Raw genomic sequence first — 14,006 nt, 5'->3', positions numbered from 1 at the left:
ATCGGAAAGGATTGTGATCGATTAAGCAAGAGAAAGACTCTCCAATCAACATTGCATCAAAGGGAGATCGATCCAGATGGGGGAAAAAAAAGGTCAACAAATTAGGTCAAGCTCCTTTGTACCAGCTACACTTAAAAATTAAGCTTTCAAGGAGGAATTCTTGAAGGTGGATCCAAGCACCAAAAGACATCACGTCTTCAGCCCATTATTCTTAATGCCCTCCATTAGCTCCTCCTCTGCCTTGGCGTACCCGGGCACCGTAACACCCTTTCCGGAGGGGCGATCGGCATTGTATGTTGGCACCACTCTCTGCTTAGCTATCAAGACCTCAAGTATGGTGCCGTCGCCGTACTCGGGATTCTCGCACAACTGCAGCATTGCCTCGGCGATCTCTTCAGGATCAATGAGTAGGTCGTTCTTTTGATCCAACATGGCTGCCTTGTGGGGGTCCTCTTCCCACATAGGTGTCTGAAAACACATATCAGCACCAATTATCTGTGAGCAAGTTTTGTAGCTTGAATAGGCCACGTCAGAAGTAGCAGTTAACTTGCCTTTACAGCCCCAGGGGCGACCGCTCCAACCCGGATGCCAAGTTCGTCCCTCAACCTCGCAAGTGATCTCACGAATCCACTCAGCCCATGCTTGCTGGCAAAGTAGAGCGGTGTGCCGATACTCGCCGCTTGACCGGCTATGCTGCTCACGTGCACAAGACATCCCGGCGCGCGCTGCTGCGTCCAGTAACCGATGGCAAGTTGGCTCAGCCGGATCGGGTGCGTCAGGTTGACGTCGAGCGTGGCGTACGTATTGCAACCGTCGCCTCCCACATCGGCTGCTATGTCCCGAGAGGGCGTGTCAGGGTTTGTTGCCGTGCGCGGCGGATGCCAGAAGTTGGAGAACCTGGGCTCGAAAAGCCCGGCGCCGGGGCAGACAATGTCAAGACGTGGGAAGGAGGAGAGTCCCTTGTCGAAGAGCGCCGATAGCTGGGGCCAGGACCGCACGTCGGTGGGATGGAACAGGGCTGAAGGACGTGAGGAGGCTGGAGGGTAAGGATACTCTGATAGGAGCTGCTGTGCCTCAGGGCGAAGATTCAAGTCTCCAATCAGGACTGAGCAGCCACGAGAGAGGAGCAAGCGGGCAAAGGCCAGGTTGATCCCTAAACAATGGCGTCAATCTTATAAACAAAAGACTCGGGAGTATGAAGAGTGGTCCTGGATAGATTTAGGAGGCAGATTTTCATACCTGAACCTCCACCAGTGATAATTGCATACTTCCCGGCTACGGACAAGGACGCCATAGTCCTCTGCGTTTCTCAAGCTAGACGTCGTTTCACTGTTCTTCACGATGATGAAACTAGAGAGTCCCAAAGCACTAATTAAGGGTAAACAAGTGGTGGGCAGAAAGCAAGAGTGTCACCTGATCAATCTCATAAGTGTAAGAAAAGAGCCCTCGTGAAAGTCCTACACCTCTATCATGCCGAGGCACCTGGTTGACCACTTATCGGCCTGGCCGGCTACTGATGTCAGCAGATACGACAATGGTCTGCCAAGTAGCTTCAATACTTATCAGCGGATATACACACCCGCAGAGACCATTATCATCTCTGTTGGGGTTCCAAGGGGAGAAGGGGATCAGGTTGGGGTACATGAGGGGAAGCACTTGGAAAGGTGGGAGGGTCGACAGCGGGGAATCCTGGCGAAGCAGCCCATCCCCACACGATGTCTAATCATTGGCGAAACTATCCCTCTCATGCTGAAACGAGCATGTGCGTTACGAAGAATGTTGATGCTCTCATATAGACTCAACGAGGGTCTGGATGGGAAAGGGAAGAAGATGTCCTCTGTCATCTCTGTAGCACTCTGCAATGAGCAGAAACACGCTCCATGCGGTTGGATAACCAGACCAATCTGCCATGAAACCTGAACGAAACCACATCCTCGATAGTAAATGAGACACTCAATGAATACATCGAGCCGCAGATGCTTGTATTTATGACATAGCTGCATGTGGTACAGTCGACTGTGATTCTAACATCATTCAATACACAGTCTAGGCAGAGGGTTCTTTATAGTGCATCCGGTCCAGGACCCTGGTCGGCCCTGCGTCACCGGCGTCACCGGCGTCACGCAAATTCAAGGGACCACAAGCTAGCAGGGATCTTCGGACCGCAACTCTATCTTATCGCGTCTGCTAGCTCTGGAAATTTACATACCTTCAGCATCGTGACCTGACCGAGTGCATCTCTACAACCAGGGGACGCGGCTCCCTCCAAAATGAGCTCAAGCCCTTGTTCGACGCAACTTACAGAACCTCCCTGATATAGAGGCCGTTACCAGAATGGCAGCACCTCTCAAGGCGGCCGGCGCCGCCGCCACAGCAGCGACAGCCGTCTCCGGCTCCGGCTTCGTCCCGCGCACCACCTTCGAGGTCTCGTCCCAGATATCGCGGTCCTATTTCCTGGGCCACCACGCGGGCGCCCTAACGTCGATGCGCCGCATTCTATCCAACATCAGCCTGATCATCGAGTGTCGCGACAGCCGCGTGCCCCTGACCTCGACCAACCCGCTGCTCGAGTCCTCGCTCGCGGGCCGCGACCGCATCATCGTCTACACCAAGTCCGACCTCGGCTTCCCGCCGTCCGCGGGCCGCTTCCGCCAGGCACAGCAGAACCTGCTCAGCCGGTGGCACGCCGAGCGCCACGGCATCATCACGGAGCACCGGCCGGGGGAGGCGGGCGCCGCGGGGGGCATCTTCGGCCCGGGCCGCACCGAGGTCGTCTTCACGGACGAGCGGCAGCCCAAGACGATCCAGAAGCTGCTGGACGCCATGAAGGAGCGCGCCGCGGCGGCCGACTCGCTGACGGGGCTGCGCGCGCTGGTCGTCGGCATGCCCAACGCCGGCAAGAGCACGCTGCTCAACGCCATGCGCCGCGTCGGCATGCACCTGGGCAAGGCGGCGCGGACCGGGGCGCAGCCGGGCATCACGCGCAAGCTGTCGTCGCCCGTGCGCGTGATCCCCGAGGACAGCGCGGCGGGCATCGAGCAGGGCGTCTTCGTCTTCGACACCCCGGGCGTCTTCGTGCCCTACGTCGGCGACCTGGAGTCCATGCTCAAGCTGAGCCTGGTCGGCTGCGTCAAGGACGGCATCGTCCCCGTCGAGACCGTCGCCGACTACCTGCTGTACTGGCTCAACCTTAAGGACCCGGCCGCCTACGCCGACTTCTGCCCGCCCACCAACGACGTCGCCGCCTTCCTCGACGGTGTCGCCGTGCGCACCGGCAAGCTCCTCAAGGGCGGCGCTCCCGGCCGCGAGCTTGCCGCCACCTGGGTCGTGCAGCAGTGGCGCAAGGGCAACTTGGGCCAGTTCGGCCTGGACGAGGTCAACGAGGAGGTGCTGCGCGAGTGGGCGCGGAAGGGACAGGGCGCCGGTGTGGGCGACCAGGAGCCCATCAGCATGAATCAGGCCCGGAAGCGGGAGAAGGAGGCCAGGAAGGCCTACAAACTTGCCAAGAGGCAGGCTTCCGCCGGTGGCCCATGAAGCTCATGATTGAGCTTGGCTACAAGCGAACGGCAGATAGCAGAGAAATTCGAGTATCTTGTCCGGGAGAGGGACGGATACACGGGCACCAGTGCGGTTGTATCTTTTTGAACAAACGGAAATGTGCCCCAGGTAATGGTGCAAAGCGGCCAGAGACGTCAACCATCATAACGAATCCTACGGCTCGTTGTAGCACTGAAGGTGGACAAGACATTCAGTATAGGCAGTCGGTCATCTCGAGTGGGCAGCTTCGACGAAGCTAGCCAGATTTGGTTCCTGCTGATCTATCAGACTCCCGACACGCCTGTCCGGAGCAGAATCAGGGCCCTGGTGGCCATCTCCGGGAGGATTAGAGATTGATACAGCCGATACCATTGATGTTCAGCATCGCATGTACATTAATAAGGTGTTCATTGATACGCTTGAGAGACTCCCAGCTCAGGGCTGTGTGTAGCATATATATAGCAACGGCCCAACCGTCTTGTACAGTCAAGTCGGAAACAAATAATACAATAACTCGATTCTAGCACTGCCTTGCAACCGTGGCTGACTTGAGCGCCCAGCTACATATATTGCTGGCGACCGCTGGCGACTTTCTGGCGCAAGTAGTGGGAAGACGTCTGCACTCATTACAATGCCTTTCCAGAGGCCATTTACTTCCAGATAATCACGGACTCGGATCTGGCAAAGCAGGCATGATCCGTACTGATTCTCGAATGCTATATTCAAAAAGCTCAACCAGCTTCGCGATTGCGTGCTTGTTCTAGTCCCCGTGCATACAGGTTCCTGTAGTATACCGTGGCATGCAACTACAACATACCCGCATACAGCGCCTGCCTGGTCCTCACAGCCCTGGCCCATCACACGAGACCCGCTACGTCGCAGCGGACACCCTGTGACCGCCGCCTCTGAAAATTGGGACGACTTGACTTGCAACTGCTGAGCAAACTGAGGGGATTTCCCTTTTTTCCCATTTGAACCTATGGGGACGCACACGACCCGTGCTGGCGGGCCCGTCCGATGTACACTATAACGCCAAGGAAAATGCAACATGATAGTTGGTAGTGAGAAAAAAAAATCAAAAAGATCTGGCATGGTACCGAGATCCAACCCTCCGAACGCCAATGACACCATCCGTCCCGTGAGACGGGACACAAATACAACGACGGGCAGGTTCATTCTCCCCGCGAAACACAGGTGAGGATCTCACGTGATATACTCCTGCTGCCACTTGACCAGATCCCTGGTCAACGCATCCATCATCTCCACACAGCTCAGATCCTTGAAGTCTTTTGCGGAGGTGCCGTTGGTGGTGGCAGCGGCGTCGCCGGCCAACCTGTCACCGTTTGTTCCGTTGACTTGACTTCCCTCTTCACTTGCAGGCTGGCTATTCCTTTCAGACAGCGGCTCGCTGGCCAGTTCTACCTGAGTCCGGCCGATGAATTCCATCAGGTTATTTGCGCGCCTCTTCAGGTCAGTCATGGTGATCTTTGAGTTCATGCCGCCCCTTGCCTTGCTGCTAGGCTTGGGGCCGGGTTCGTGGGTAATCTTGGGGTGGTGCTCGTCCTTGTCACGCGCTATGTCTCGGGACATGGATCTTGCGGGTGAACCTTCGTTTAGATGCGAGTCACGCTCCTTGGTGTACTGGTTTCTTCCTTTCTTCTTCGGAAGCGGGAGAGGCTTCTTTTTATTGGAGCTGGCGGGGACCTGGTCGGCGGGCGGCGTGTCCGGGGCGGGCTGCGAGGATGCAGGAGGATCCGGCGGATGGACGGATTCGGTAGACCGATTGACGGAGGCACGGGTGGCCAGGGGCATTTCCTCGGAAGGATCAGAGTCTGCATCGGCATCCACATCAGCTTGAAAGACCTTGACGACAATGGTAGTTGCAGTGGCGGGTTTACCATCAGCTCTGCGGCGTTCGGCTCGGCCTTTGCGTTTGTTAGCGGCCTCGGCTCGTTTGCGCTCCTGTTCCTCACGGCGCTCGTCTCGCTCGGCCTTCTCACGCTGGCTGCGGACTACATGCCGGGACGATTTCTTGGAGGTCCCGTTGCGGAGGCCCGACTCGTCCTCGGACTCTTCCTGGCTGGCGGAAAGGGCCTGATCCCCAGGCGAGGGCGACTTGGATGTTGTCCTTTGCCTCTTGATCTCGGGTTGCCTGCAAGCACCACGGTTAGCCGGGCCGGAAGTCTCGAGCGCAAGCAGCACGTACTCCTCATCGTCGTCTCTGCCCCTCTTGGGACGCCTTGGGCCTAGTTCGGGCTCCTCGGTGATGGCATCCCCCTTGCTGATCTCCAGCGCGCGCCTGAGCTGTTCCTCGTCGTAGGCCGCATCGCGGCTGTTCATGGTCGACCGCCGCTTGGCCGAGGCGCTCTGGGCTGCAGCGGCTGCAGCTGAGGCCCGCGAGCTCTTGCGGTCACCGCTCCTGGGGGAGCGGGCACCCTCTTTGGCGGTCGAGGTAGCCCTCGAGGTCGCCCGCGAGGGTCGGTGGAGGGGTAGGTAAATGGAGTATTTTTGTCTGCGAGGCGGCATCGTGTCAGCATGTTCAGCTTGCAGGGCGAAACGAGCATGTGTTTTTGGCAGGTTTCACAGAGGGACTGGCCGTGGGCGTGGTGGAATGGGGTCATGGCAGGGTTGCTGGAAGTTGGAACGTGGAAGCTGCAGCAGAGAGGGGGTGATCGACGGGCGATTGATTGTCAGCCAGCGCTTCGCCACGGCTGAGCTGAGAGAAGACAGCACAGCCAATGGAGCAGACCGCGCCGGCACGGTCGCAACGGAGCGCTGGAAAAGGGCGCGCGCGACAGAATCGAGTGTGTACTCACCCATTGCTGGCCGTGTAGATTTTGTGCAGGTCCTTTCGGCAGAGTTCGCAGTAGTAGTCGTCCGGGAGCAGGTCCTCGTTGACAATGCCCATGCAGAGCCCATGCTCCCAGACCTTGCACACGTCACATTGGACGAAAAAGCCGGCGAGGTCGTCGGTCAGTTCGATGGTGAAGAGCGGCTCGAGGTCAATTGCGTCCTTGAGCGCATGCTGCTTGGTGTCGTCGTCGAGGGGCGGCAGGCCAGGGTAGTCGTCGAAGCCGCAGACGCAGCGGACGGCCTCGTCGTCCTCCTGGATCTCGTTGTCGTCGCTCGCGATGGCCATCTCGGGCAGCTCTACCTTGGGCTGCTTGTCGCGATCGTCGTCTCGGGCGCGGGTGCTCCGGCGGCGGAGGAGGGGGTTGTCGTCGCCGCTGGCCGTGGCGGCGGTCGAGTCTTCGGGGGGCTCCGAGGAGAGCGAGGCGCTGCCGGTGGACTTCTGGGGGGAGGAGGCCTTGGTGAGGGCTCTGGTCGGTCGTTCGGCACGGCCAGACGAGCTGGACGTGGCAGAGGAGAGCTGGGATTGGGATTGAGTCGTTCGCGCCCGAGAAGACCGTCGAGTGGGAGAGGTGCCGGCCATTTCTCGGCGGGCGAGCGACTCGAAGGGGGGGTTTCAAGGCGGCCCGCGGGGATTCGCGCGTCTACGTCAACGGGAGCACGCGGTCGTCTGTGGCAAGGGCGGACGGGTGAGCGCCCGGGAGAGGCAGAGGCAGGTCGAGGGTGGTAAGGGGACCGGCCGACCGTGGCAGGGCCGTGGTGGGTGAGAGCTCTCGCGCGGGAGGAGAGCGGCCGAGTCTGAACTTGGAAGGGATGCTCTGGCTAGGACGACAAAGATTGAGCACTCTGGAGGCGCGGGCGGGGATCTGGCATGACTGTACAGGGCGCTGGGAAGACAAATGGCACGCGGTGACGAGAGAGAGGTGAGCGGGCAGGGCGGACGAGGAAGAAGAATCGTAGAGCAGGTGGTAGGTGGACTGTGTAGGCAGTACGGGCTATTGGCGTGGGATTGGAGCGCCGGGTAGCAGATCTAAGCGGGGACTTTTCCACTGCAGCCAGTCTCGCTCCTCGCCAACTCTAAACTCTCGCTCTCGCCCTTGGACATTTTTGGATTTGGAGACAGGGCCACGGACGGCATCGGCGCCTGCTGACCACAACCACCGAGCGAGCGGGCAGCTCTCTCTTCCTGGCCTTGGCCTTGGCCTCTGACCCTGACCTGCAGGGGTGCCGTGCCGTGCTGTGCTGTGCTGTGCTATGCTGTGCTCCTCTTCTGGCTCCTGTTCTGGCAGATGGCCGCCAGTGTCGACGCAAAAGCCGGCCACAAAAACCCAGCGGACCATGGATCTTCCGTGCTGCTCTTCCGCCCGCTTTGGGCTTTGGGGCGGGCCCCATGTAAGTAGAAGTGTTGCCAGCCATGATCCACGGCGGGGAGGGGACAGTGTGACACACACGGAGGGTCAACCGTCAAGTCGGCGGCATGTGTCGACGTCCCAAAGACAGATCATGATTCGAGGGTAAATCATGCAAGGTAGGTAGTGGTATGTGCTGTAGTCAAGCCGATGAGAAAGTACGCTGGCCTACTGCTCGCTCTTATGAAGAAGATGGTGAGGATGGCCGCCCTCTATTCTCCTGGGCTTGGATCGCTTGGATGTGTCAGCGTCGGCAGAGGCCATGACGATATGTGCTGTCTCGACGTTCCTGTTGTGAGCGAGGGGAGGATTGCACCAATAAAGGTAGATAGATGGCAACCCGCCAGAGGGCAGCCGTTGCGAGAAGAATGCGAGATGGGCTTGTGAGCCGGCGACCCCTTCCTCCCGGCAGGCAGACGGCACCGACGGGCAACGAAGAGAGCCAGCCAGCTTGTCTGTAAACGACGACGACAAACGGCAGAAGACAACCTTGGAAACCCCCCCACTTCCCAACCTGAGGTTTCCCATCTCAGAAACACCAGAGCCCAACCCACAAGGCAGCATGCGTGCATCCATTCACAGGCCAGGACAAGTAATCGGTGCCTCAGCCGGTGGGCCAGCTCCAACGGTTCCAGCTGTCAGTGGAGGGGCAGTATGGGCTGTTCCCGTCTTACACGGAGCCCTGGACCTCGGGGGGGGGGGGTCGTCGAGTCCGCCTGCAGGTGGCCCCTCCCAAGCCTCCCACAAGGCAGAGAGACACAGCCCTGAGTTCCAGAGTCCCAGAGTCCCAGAGATGTCTAGGTGCACCCGACACTCGGCACTCTCCCACTGGCGCCCGGGCTGATGATTAATGAGATTCGACAGCAGGGTCAAAGACCTGCTATCGGCCCTTGCACCTCCCCAAACGGCCCACTAAGCCGACCCGTCCACCGTCCATATCCATATCGCCAGCACAATCCACCATCCGTCCAATCCATTCCGTGACCTGCCATGCATGCACGCACGCACTGAATGAGTGAATGACCCGACACCCAGCCTGCCCACCATATCTATCACACACACACACACACACTCTCTCTGTCTCTCTCTCCCTCTCTTCGTTGTTGGAAGCACGACGAACCGAGCAAGTCCCGCTCGCGACCCTGGAGACGATCGGCATCGACGACAAGACAGGCGCCTTCGCCAGCATCCCACCGCCCCCAGACTCCAGCCCGCCGAAACCCAGAGCTTAGCCCGGGCCGCCTGGATAGGGGAACAAAACGTCGCCCGTGGCGTACTGCAACCTTGCACGTTGGCCGTCGACGTCCATCTTTTGCTTCCCTCCCCCTCTGGCTGGCCTTTCACCCTCTCACACCCCTCGGTGCCCTGATCGGTCCCCCTTGGCTCTCCGCTCTCCCTCCTGTAGGTACATTGCACGCATCTCACCCATCCACCAGCCCAGCCTGCATGAGAAAAAGCAGCTGGGCCCGGCCCAGTGGCTCCTCCTGCATACGGAGCCAGTCCGCCGCCTGCTGTGAGGTTGTTGGGCAGCGCCTCCAGCGAACCCCGACCTGTCTCTCCACATAGGACGCCGTTTCCTAGCTTTCATAGTGACTGCACGCAAGATCATGATCCTTTTTAGTAACCTTTCTCATACATAGATTCCTGGCCAAAGCCCCTGGAAGCACCCTTATACCGCTGCGGTGCTTATCGAGGCATCCGCCGAGCCCTCTCGTCGCTCACCACTGAGGGCCGCCCGTCGACGAGCCGCTGGACTTCTTCTGAGCGAACCGTCCCCCGAACAGGAAGGGGACGGAGGAAAGCCACTTGCATCAGACAGCTGGCTGTCAGAAGACCTAGAGGACCTGGCTTCGATATGTGATGGGTATGTCGCTTCTATTGTTCATGCATCGTTGAGAAGAGTTCACGTTCGGCGATGCGTTGCGAGGATCCTGTGCCTTCCCGGCCGCCGGGGCATTATGTCTGCGTTGTGCCCCGCGTTACCCACGATCACGGCGTTTTAATTGCTGCCACTCACGATGTCCTGCAAAGTCGCTGGCATCGTGGGGGGTTTTCCTGGTCTTGCCCTCTCTTCCTTTCACCATGTCGTGGATTCCTGATCGCTCCACCTGGAAGCTTTGGGGTGTGCAAGTCTGGTCTCTCTTGGCCTCAAACCCTTCAGCTGCCATGATGGGCTGCCTTTTCGGTCCTGCGGCCTTGTGGCTAACCTTTTCTCGACGTGGTCGATCAGCAGACTCTTGTGAAAATATGTCTCCAGATTCTGTATCCTCGCTCTTTCCAGACCGGCCGATACGACCTCTTCCCAAACGCCGACTGCGTGAGCGCCTGTCCCCCGACGTTGCCGACACCATCAAGTACCCTCCGGAGCCCCAGAACAACGCCCCGCTGTTCTACTACCCTTACAACCTCAAGTCAGAATCCGGGACGGCCGGAGCCGAGCTGGGAAACGTGGTCAACAAGGAGAACGGGGCAGAGCTGGCTCAGGAACCTGGCCCCCGTCGGCATGGTCTAGGCGGGGAGATCGACGAGGAAGGTCATATTCACCGGAATAGGAGGTCACTGGCCACACGGCCACTTCACGAGTCTTCAGCTCACGCAATGCGCACACCTCCGAGAGCGAGTCAAGGCCGACACCAAATTCCGCAGCCACCGCCTTCTACAGCATCCTCCGCCGACGGGTACGACTCGTTTGAGAACACCAACAACAAGAAGAAGAGAAAAATTCCGACGGCCGGGGAGAGCATTTTGAACGGTGCTCACGCGCTCAACGACGCGAGCATCTTGGGGGTGCCTTCGCCGCCCATGACCGGAGATGAGGGTTCGGGCGATGCTTTGGCTGCCACACCCTCGCCTTACGCTTATTCCGGGGGCACTGCCACCAATGGACAAGGGATCTCGGGCCCGGGACGAGGCCGTTATGGGCGAAATCGCAGCGGCCGTAGCCCCTTGAGACAAGTACCTGACCCGAACTCCAACTGGCCTGTCAAGAACTCTAAGCCAAGATCTGGTGGCCAGTACCCCGTCCCTACAGGTATGTCGAACAAGTGATCCCCCTCCTGGGGTGTTCTTTCTGCCCATTCTACCCAAGCAATGCTTCTGCGGTTGCCCTTCTCTCTCTCCCCTCTCAGCTGGCTGTTGGTACGGCGAAACCCGGCTCTCATTCCGAAATCCACCAAGAATTTTCTGGTCTGGGAGAGAAGGGGCGGCATCCTTGATATTTTCTTCAAACAATCATCAACTGACATGAACACCTTAGGAGAAAATGCAGGTATCATCTCAAACGCCATTGCCAGCGCTGAGAAGCTTCCAGTGCCCCCGGGCCAGGAAAACATAAGTCTACTACATCAGCAAGCTTCCACGAAAGTCAGCCCAGACTCCTCGCAATTCACGTTTACTTTCGACTCCCAAGTACCGGGGACAGTCTCTTGGCCCGGGTCGGAATCTTCGTCTTCTCACTTGACAGCAAACAACCAGAGTCAGCAAGGGATCATGACTGGTGACTCCAAAGACGTTTACTACGGGGGTAGTGCGCGACCTCAGCCGGGCCAGGTACCTCAAACCGGGTCGGCGGGTACCCAGACCCTGCCATCTGGGCAGTTGGACGCTGTGGGCAAAGGGGCTTCACCCGCCAATGCTCCGCCGAAGAAAGCGAAACGACGTGGAAATCCACTGCTCCAAGCCGCAAGACAGCGCCGCCAAGAACAGGAGTATAAGAACTACCACCATCCTCCGTCGCCTGAAGATGTCTGGATCTGCGAATTCTGCGAGTACGAGAGGATCTTTGGGCGACCTCCCGAGGCCTTGATACGTCAATATGAGATCAAGGATCGCCGTCGCCGACGGGAGGAAGCTGAGCGCCGCCGGCTGTTGGAGAAGGCCAAGATGAAGTCGAGAAAGGGAAAGAAGCCCAGCAAGCTTCCCGCCAAGAACAACGCACCGGCGCAGGATCGAAACCCGGCTACGTCTGCCAACCAAGTCCCGCCTATGGACCATGACCCCAACCAGGATATTCACAGCGAGGAGTTCGAGGAGGACGACTACTACGAGGACGATGTTCACGATGACAATTGCCCTGCTGTTGCACGCGGTCTGGATTTCGAGTCGCATGCATCTTCCGTGGAAGGATACGCCGACCATGGCGGGCCTGAAGGCGGAGGCCATGATACGCGCGTGCCTGTGTCTTAGCGGCTCCTGAATCGTCCATGTGATGGTATACTTGACTGTTGTCAGGACGCATCTCGTATGGACTCTTTTCTACGGCCAAGGCTTCACCCCTTTGGTCATAACCCCAAAGAATAGTTTGTGGTCAACTCGTTGGTGGGAATGATGTTGACCCAACTGTTCCCCAAACCCCTACGTCAGATCTAACCCCTGCCGTCTATTCAGCAATCCCCGACAGCCCATGGGATCATCGATCCAGGACCTTTGGCACAAATCATTTACTGACAGCTCGACTGGATACAACAAGCATGGGTTGTGAATTTGCCTTGGCGGCAGCACGATTATAGCTTGTTACCAGGTCAGGCACAATGTTGGTCTACGATGCGTATCGCAGGAAATGGCAAATACAACGTGCAGAGTATCAGCACTCACATGGTATGCGGATAAAAACATACTTTGTCCTCCACTCTGCGTTTGTTAGGCTAGATAGGCAATGCACAAGAACCCCCCTTTCATGAAATCGTATGTGCATTATGACCGTGTTGTATGTGGCCGTCACCCAGCACACTCCGCATATTGCAAGACAAATGATCTGAATCGACAGGTCTGTTGGCCGGCTATTGACGGTTGATTTCCTCTCAACTGGTGTATAGCTTCGATCACGGCTAGAGACTCGATTCAGCACTTACTGCAGATTGAAGAGTAGACAATGCAATGAGCAGACTATACTAACGAGGTCTAGAACCGAAACAAAGCAAAGGACCTGAGTGTCAGCGAGCCCTTGGAGATTGGTCAAGTAGAGAGACGGTTGATTCTAGAACCCATGTGTGGCCTTTGAAGACAAGAGATTCTCACCAAGACCTTTGCAAACAGCGTATAGTGTCCCAACTACTTGCGGTGAGCCCACTATACGCAGAATCCCATAGTTCTATTGCGATACGTCCTGCAAACTCTGTTGTTAGGATCGACCCCCAGGTTATGACGTCAGCGCAGCCTTGGCTTCCGGGAGCGAAATTGTGCATCATCGACCGTGCTGGTGTTGTTCATGATGAGCACCGGCCTAGAGCGTTTTAGTCTAGAGCGGGCTCAGGTGCGGAACGGGGGGCTATGTAACATGTAACTCAACCCACACGCTCTTCGGAAGATTTATGTTGACGATATAGCAATAGCATGTCTCATGGCTTATGACCCCAAAGTCGATGTCCTCCGCTGCGAATTTATGGTACCTAATTAAGACTGTGTAGAAGGCACTCGAGGCGCTTCAGGTGTTGCTATTTCAGGGGTCGCGACGGTGGATATATGTAAGGTACTGACCGCATATGCGTCTGAGTAAGGCCAGGCCAACACGCAACCACGCATTTGGTCTGAAGCCACTAGAAGCACTTGACAGCTTTGACAGAACCTTGCTTGTTCCTGCGCACCCGTAACCTAGTAGTGCGAGGCTGGCAGTACGCCGTGAGGTGAGCTGTCTGGAGGCGCCTGGTACACTTAGGCGAAGCGCTGCAGAAGTACTTTGCAAGTGCCGTGAAATCACGATTAGTTTCAGTTCAGAGTGCAGACAAGAGCGGACGGTGTTGGCGGTGATCTGGCGAAGATCGACAGGCCGGGGGAGCTTTTCGATTGCCAGGGTGCATGGGTGGGGATGGGGGGCCGCCCCAAAGTACACACGGTAGCGCGCCATTGTGCCAGCAGAGCAAGGGCTCCGAGGCCGCCGTGGCATTGGGTAAAGGACAAGCTCGACAAGGTGCAGTTGCAGGTGCCTGCTTTGCCCTTGGCTTGCCTCTTGCCTGGGGGTGGCTGTCATCCAATGCCAGATGCGTGTTGCCGTCGCGGAGTGGAATGAGAAATGGGATCTGAGGGAGTCGGGAACGTGGCTTGGGGGCGGTGGCCCCACAACCGTCATCATTCATGCTCACAACGCACTTCTTTTGCTTTGCGACTGGGACCATGCAGATGGGCCAACCACACACCACCCGTTGCGACGAACAACGGTAGCTCTCTCTTTGTCAACCATCCTCCTTCGGCCTGGTCTTGCGCCAGAGTGTATCC

General features: G+C 57.8%; 4 protein-coding genes across 4 annotated transcripts; 2 read left to right on the top strand and 2 right to left on the bottom strand.

The window, feature by feature from the left end:
• Window positions 1–189: 189 nt before the first annotated feature.
• JN550_001574 (uncharacterized protein) lies at window positions 190–1,294 on the bottom strand (the record flags this gene model as incomplete). The annotated part of the gene is made up of 3 exons (XM_049312773.1): window positions 190–468; window positions 624–1,153; window positions 1,240–1,294. 3 exons carry the CDS (start codon window positions 1,292–1,294, stop codon window positions 190–192), a joined length of 864 nt encoding a protein of 287 aa, XP_049176425.1.
• A 1,040-nt stretch (window positions 1,295–2,334) lies between these two features.
• On the top strand, window positions 2,335–3,534 carry JN550_001573 (uncharacterized protein; the record flags this gene model as incomplete). The annotated part of the gene is made up of 1 exon (XM_049312772.1): window positions 2,335–3,534. One exon carries the CDS (start codon window positions 2,335–2,337, stop codon window positions 3,532–3,534), a length of 1,200 nt encoding a protein of 399 aa, XP_049176424.1.
• A 1,206-nt stretch (window positions 3,535–4,740) lies between these two features.
• Window positions 4,741–6,970, bottom strand: JN550_001572 (uncharacterized protein; the record flags this gene model as incomplete). Its single annotated transcript, XM_049312771.1, has 2 exons — window positions 4,741–6,049; window positions 6,354–6,970. The coding sequence occupies 2 exons, from the start codon at window positions 6,968–6,970 to the stop codon at window positions 4,741–4,743; spliced, it is 1,926 nt and encodes a 641-aa protein (XP_049176423.1).
• Window positions 6,971–9,878: 2,908 nt separating this feature from the next.
• On the top strand, window positions 9,879–11,981 carry JN550_001571 (uncharacterized protein; the record flags this gene model as incomplete). The annotated part of the gene is made up of 2 exons (XM_049312769.1): window positions 9,879–10,827; window positions 11,053–11,981. 2 exons carry the CDS (start codon window positions 9,879–9,881, stop codon window positions 11,979–11,981), a joined length of 1,878 nt encoding a protein of 625 aa, XP_049176422.1.
• Window positions 11,982–14,006: the final 2,025 nt, after the last annotated feature.

The sequence above is a fragment of the Neoarthrinium moseri genome (assembly GCF_022829205.1).
Source record: "Neoarthrinium moseri strain CBS 164.80 chromosome Unknown scaffold3_Wmoseri_CBS_16480, whole genome shotgun sequence".
Lineage (NCBI taxonomy): Eukaryota > Fungi > Ascomycota > Sordariomycetes > Amphisphaeriales > Apiosporaceae > Neoarthrinium > Neoarthrinium moseri.
This window is presented reverse-complemented; position numbering and strand designations above follow the sequence as displayed.